Raw genomic sequence first — 6,913 nt, forward strand, 5'->3', positions numbered from 1 at the left:
GTATCTTTTAATCTCAAATTTTTGTCTGAGTCTGTGCACTATGCAACCTTACTCACTAATCCCACCCCCAAAATCATTTATTTCCATTTATCTTCCTCTCACCATCCCCAAATTCTACGATATTAAATTTTAAATCTTTTATAAATTTTAATTAACTTACAAGATGAATATGTAACAATTAGAATATCTCACCACCAGTCAAATTCATGCCTTCCATCCTCCCACACCCACTTCATTACCCTTTTGTGATCAGCCCTTGCTATGTTATGTCTAATTTAGGGTCTGATCCAAAGCCCGTTAAAGTCAATGGAAAAGTCCCATGTGTTACAGTGGGCCTCGGATCAGGAGCATAGACTGCAAACCTCCCAGAGCAGAGAATGTTAATTTTTAATTGTCTTTAAAAAACTATGAACACAAATGGCACTGTGCAAATAAAGAAATAAGACCAAATAATACATCACAACTAATCTCCTAGCTATAAAGTCACCTTTGGCTGATTTTACTTGATTCCTGACAACTTGCTAGGGTTGAAAATAAAATTAATGACTTGAAGCTACACATAAAGCAAATTCTCCTCTGTGCTGCAGTAAGGTTAATGGCAGGTGGAAGTAACAGCACAGGATTTTACAATAGCACTATGGACCTGATCCAAACTTCAATGGGCTTTGAATCAGGCCTCAAGAAAGTACTCAAAGAATAGGCAGGATGCTGTCAGGTGTGTACACTCATCTAAAAACAACGTATGCAAGTGGATATGGTAGATAAAAGTCTATTTCTAGCCTTCCCTTAGCTGGCTAATAAGTATGTTACAATCTATAACAAGTGCTATGAAGCAGCATGAATTTTGCTCCTGGTCAGATCAGCAGTTAAGTGCATGCCATAGCATGCCTCCATAGCTCATTATGGAGAATCTTGCCCAAATCAACAGGAGGACTTCTACAATGACAGAATCTCTGCATCATTTTGTTGTGGTGTCTTGGTCAAGATTTAGCCCTTAGAAACTGTGAGAGTAAAGAGGATACAGAATGAATACACACTGATTTTTTCCCCATCACAATCCATTTACACACAGAGAACAGATTTGTTTCTTTTTGTCACAAAAAAATAAACTAATATCTTTTGCACAGGCAACCAAAACAGCAGAAAAAATGCACACTGGCATTGATACATTGTCATTTCTATGTACATTCAGTTTGTGTGGTTAAAATACATTTTCTTTCTTTATTTAGCCACTATTTTTTCTCTTTTCATTGTTTTAAAAGAGAAGCTGCTCTGTACTAATACAATTGCTTAGTAAGGTAACTGCATCTGATTTGCATTTGACGAATCAGTCTACACTACTGTCACACAGGTAGCTAAATCAAGGTAAGTTGTTTTATTCCTCCGTCTATTTCGTAGATTGTTTATTAACTTCAGGCAACAGTGAATATTTATTAAAGATGGCCTGCAGAATAGACTTGTGACCTTTTGGGGTTTTAAGGTGTACAAAGAAGGCCTGAAAAAAATTAATTCCTGCTTGTTTTTTACATTAGAAACTCAGGTCTCATGTTACCAGGAAGACTCTGTAATGACTGGTGAACTTGTGAAATGACGACATCCCAAGAGTCGAGAGAGTGAAAGGTAAAATAAGAAGAGAAAGGATTTTTACTCAGACTGTTTTCAAATACTTTAGGCAGTTTTTTGTGTCTTTTGTTAACAGCTCTTTAACTTGAATATCTAATTAGCATTTGGGAAAAAGGATCAGGAAAGATGAGACTTAATAATCAGATATATTTAAGGTAAAATGTACGAATAAAGCTCGCTTTCCACCTCACTCCACATATTAAAAAAAAATGTACATTCTTTACACATCATAAAGACGCAAAGAAGGACACAAGCACATTTAAAAAAATAAGTCCATAGTAACTCTACAGCACAGTGAATCCCAAGCATATTGACCTTCAGGACAAGTTCTGAGGCCTATCAGTTTTTTCAGGCTCTCAAGAAAGGAGTGGGATAAGAAGGGGGCTAGACCCTGAATTACTAAGGAGTTAATGATTTCACCTCAATTCCAGCAAATGTGTATGCATATGAGTGACCTTACTGATGTAGGAAGTTATTCACCTGCATACATATTTGCAGTATCAGGCCCTTATTTTTTTAAGATTAGTAATTTTTTACTGTAGAAGCTAGAGATGGATACATATGAATTGAAATATATAATCAACAAATGAACTGCTTTGATAAACCTCAAAAATTCTGCAACATTAGCAAAGATTTCAGCTAATAGATCAGGGGTGGGCAAACTTTTTGGCCCAAGGGCCACTTCGGGGTTGCAAAACTGTATGGAGGGCCAGGTAGGGAAGGTTGTGCCTCCCAAAACAACCTGGCCGCCCGCCCCCTATCCATCCCCCTCCCACTTCCTTGTCCCCTGACCACCCCCTCCCAAGACCCCTCGACCCAAACCACCCCCCCAGGACCCCACCCCCTATCCAATCCCCCCTGCTCCCTGTCCCAACCCCTATCCACACCCCCACCCCCGACAGGCACCCCGGGACTCCCAGACCTATCCAACCCCCCCTGTTCCCCGTTCCCTGACCGCCGCCGCCCCCCCCAGAACCTCCGCCCCATCCAAGTGCCCCCTGCTCCCTGTCCCCTGACTACCCCTTGCCCCTTATCCAATCCCCCGGCCCCCTTACCATGCCGCTCAGAGTGGCAAGTCTGGCAGCCGCGCCGCCCAGCCGGAGCCAGACACACTGCTGTGCTGCCCTGCAGGAGCGCATGGCGGTGTGGCTCCGGGGGAGGGGCCGGGGGCTCTCCGGCCAGGAGCTCAGGGGCCGGACAGGACAGTCCCACGGGCCAGATGAGGCCCATGGGCCATAGTTTGCCCACCTCTGTAATAGATTATGTCAGCTCAATTACTTATTATCCTGAAGGCCTACATATCTGAGACTCTTAACCATTCCATCAATTTTTTTATCATCTCTTGTTTTGGGTGAAAGTCAGTCCAATGAAATTACACTAATCTAACTAGATGTGCTTTAAGTCCCCAATTTAGCAAATTGCTTAAGCACATGCCTAACTTTAAGCACTCGTGCTTAAGGTTGTGCTTTTTTGGCTCAGGGAGTACGTGCATAAAATGTGAACAACAGATGTGCCTACATTAACCCTGAATGGGGCATTAAAGTGGTTTAAGTATTCATTATTTCTTACAGCTCATTAAATATAAATATGCACACAAGTATTTTCTTTCACAAACTGTCTCTAAAGAAAGTTTGGATACAATTAGCTTCTCCATAGGCAAGAGAGATTAAACAAAAACACAGCAACAGAAAAGACCTAAATTACAGAGCAAATATAAATTGTTTTCAAAACAATGGCACGTCTCCAGATTATTTTATTCTACCCTAATTGAAAGGTTCTCTTTTATAGCACTTTCTTCCTTTCTGATTTCTGGTCTTTGTTCCTGATTTGCAATTACTAGATTTAGGGCTCCACTGTATAAAGGCCATTAAAACTACCCTAATTTGAGCACCGCATCTTTTTAACATTCAAAATGACAGGCTAGCACAGATTATGTTATAATTAGAGTGGAACATATTTCAACACAACATGTATGTAGGTTGTCTTTGGAGTGGTTTCTGAAATTACACACTGTCTCTATGCTATAGATGTAGCACCTTTAAATAATCAATGTAATTCAAAGCAGTCAAGGGGAGGATTCATTCACTTACCAGTATCCAGCTGTTAGCCTTCAATTCCACAGGGTTCTGTGGTTCATTGCTGTACAGACAACATAAGCACCACATTAGAGTTTTCTGGCTCTCATCTGAAGAAACAAAAGCAAATAAGGATACATTAAAAAAAATAAAGTAAAAATATAGACTATACGTATACACAGCAATCTTCTATCCTTATTAAAATATCAAACCCAAGGCCCAAATGTCAATCTTAACTTTAAAGGCATCTATTCGATCAGATTCACATCACAACCTTAATATTATTCACATGTAGTTCTTGTGTGTTCATTTCCTTCAATAGTAATTTTAAAAAAGATGTAAAAGCATAGAACACAATGAACTGCACAGATTATATTAAAAATATTGAAGCCTTTACAGTATTCAGATCATCTTTAAAATCATGCATAGCATAGTGACTCTTTTAAAATAGTGATTACAGTTAATGTGCAGTAAGTGTTTAAATATCTTCGTATTTTTCTTTAACATCATAAGCCATAATTATAAGCCATTGTTAGACAAGATTTATTACTATTTTATCATAACCTTACCTATATATACACACAAGTAAACGAACTTTATCCCTGCAAATTTCAATTATGGATTTGTAAAAGTAATTCATAACATGGGTGAAAATCTTTGGGCCCTGTAGATGGATGTATTAGACACCACATGCTGTGGCAATGTGACAGTTCTGCTGCACAGTGGAGCCAAGCCATAAGGCGCATAGGAAGACTCCGCGAACTCCTAAACACTGCACAACCAAGCTCCATTGTGGCTTTCTCTTCAGGACCACAGAAGGGTAGATTGGTGAATGGATCAAAGGAAATGAATGGATATAGCCAGTAGGTCCATGCACTACACAGTTCTACTAGCCCATAACCTATATATGTGAGAAACAACAGGCCATGTCCGGTACTCCACCATACACTACAGAAGAGCCCCTGTCCATGTAAACACAGACAATTAGAAAGTTGGAGCTGAGGATTCTGATTCTAATGTCTTTTGAGCAAGTCTGTGTGCCTGCATAGCCAGTTTACTCAGGCTTGTGGACTCTTTCCCAAAATTTAGTTCTGAATAGGAGTATAATTATATATTTTTAAAAATGTTTTAAATATTGTTCTTTAGCAGAGGCTAAGCTTATATCTCAAATTCCAGCCCAGAGTAAAATTTTATGGTTATACTGTAAACCTACAAAAACTGGGTTTAATAGTAGAGAAGCTCTGATACAACATTAGCTTACTAAGTGCTATTATTTTTAATAATAATATAAAACACTATTACTCAAAGACTTTTAGGAATGGTGGGAGAAGAAATTATAGCATTAAAATGATCCCCTACAATGACTTTTGCTGTTCTCAATATACTTGTCATCCAGGATGTAATAAACAGTATCATTTAGAAGTACTTTGTTGGCAAAGCCTGCAGACAAGAAATACAAGCTTCATTAAGTAACTTCTGTATTTTCACCAGGTGATCAAAGATGTTACTATTGATTTAAACCAGGATTCTTCAATAAATGTCCAACAAGCCTGTAGGCCATCACTGGCCTCCCACTGACTAACATCTCTGCAAAGAAATGGTTATCAAACACACATATTTAACTAACTACAGTTTTGTTGTTATGTGCATTGGGATCTTTTTATTATACATTTTTATGAGCCTACATAATTTCCTAGTTTGTTTAAGATCCATGTAAAAGAGGCATCTTGTGTACCATTCACTAGAAATTCTAAATGTCCTAGTTCTGGTTTGTGCTTTCAATGTTCACTCAATACAGACAATTAGAATTCAGCTGCTTGCACACTTTGCATTTTAACAATTTTATCATCTTCAAAAGCACCATTTCAATGAAAAAAATTCCCAGTATGAAATTATTTAGGAGAGAAATTAAACAAATAATTATTTCTTGTTCCAACCAACCCTATTACAGTCCTATACTTTTGGGAGTCAAAAATTTTAAATTTTAAATTTTATTAAAAACACCACTGTTACAATACATGTGATTAAAATTATCTCAAAATTGCTACATTGCTAATGCAAAACCAAAAATATTTAAGTAATAAGCAGTAAAGATGTTTTATACACACAAAAGAACACAAGTCCATACATCCTACAAAAAACAGAATCTAGGTCAACTATTTTCAAGCCTGTCTCTGTCTTGTCCCTGCTTATGCACACACATTTACATTTACAGTATGCCATACAGAAGTTCTTAATAAAAATATGGAATTACATAATTCACACAATCAAAACTTTATTCAGGGAGAGGGAGAAGAAAAAGCAGAAGTGATGGGGCAAAAGATTACATTGTATTATAATTGTTTAATCAGGGACTCACAGACTATAAAGAACAGTTACTTACCCTACAGTAACTGTAGCTCTTCAAGATGTTATAGCCAGCGTGGATCAACTGTAGGTGGACATATGTCTCATGCATACGAGACTGGACTTTCTTGACTAGTAGTGTCCATTGGTGCCAGGCATGTGCTCTGTGCCTCCTGGTGCTCCAATATGAGGGCATGAAGGGGGGGGATGGCTGCACCCCTCCCTCAGTTCCCTTGCAATTCAAAACCTGTGTTGCTGAAGATTCCAAAAGCAGGAACAGAGGACAGGTTGTGGAATTCACACTGACTACATCATCTCAAAGAACCAGAGTTACTGTAGGGTAGGTAACTATTCTTTCTTTGAGCATGTGTCAGTGAGGATCCCGCTCTAGATGATGGGCAAGTAGCGTCCTCTGTGATCAGCAGGAATGAAGATTTTCAGCAGTGTCAGTCAAACTGATTGCGGTACTGTACTCCTGAATCTGGCATCCAACCAGGCTACCATATCAAAGGCAAAATGTTTAACAAAAGTGAGTGGGTTGCTTCTCATGACTTTCTTGCAGATCTCAGAGACTGGCACATTTCTGAAGCAGGCAGAAGATGCTGTCTGTACCCTCTCAGTGGGAGAGGCTCACCAGCCAGCTGACAGCCGGTGGAAATACACTGTATGACCCACTATGAAAGTCTCTCAAACAAGATGGCTTGACCTTCTGACAAGCTGATATGGCTACAGAGAGGCAGGGGGAGAGAGCTTGAATGGCTTAGTCCTGTTGAGGTAGTAAAGCAAGGTCCTGGAAACATCCAAATACGAGGCGTCTTTTCTCTCAGCGAAGAGTGATGCTTCAGGAAGAAGAGTGGTAAGGTGACAGA

The 6,913-nt window shown here is 39.1% G+C and overlaps 1 protein-coding gene across 2 annotated transcripts in view; it reads right to left on the reverse strand.

Annotated features, from left to right (window-relative positions):
* The window catches only part of FANCC (FA complementation group C), a 121,967-nt gene that overhangs the window by 80,960 nt on the left and 34,094 nt on the right, over window positions 1–6,913 (reverse strand). For both annotated transcript variants that reach the window (XR_002907885.2, XM_024196067.2), the window contains exon 4: window positions 3,714–3,808. Coding sequence is in view for 1 of the 2 variants with exons in the window: in XM_024196067.2 (XP_024051835.1) it covers window positions 3,714–3,808 (95 nt within the window). In the remaining variant the exon portion in view is untranslated. The remainder of the gene's footprint in view (window positions 1–3,713; window positions 3,809–6,913) is intronic.

This window comes from Terrapene carolina, unplaced genomic scaffold (assembly GCF_002925995.2).
Source record: "Terrapene carolina triunguis isolate 2854851 unplaced genomic scaffold, T_m_triunguis-2.0 Scaffold113, whole genome shotgun sequence".
NCBI classification, from domain to species: domain Eukaryota; kingdom Metazoa; phylum Chordata; order Testudines; family Emydidae; genus Terrapene; species Terrapene triunguis.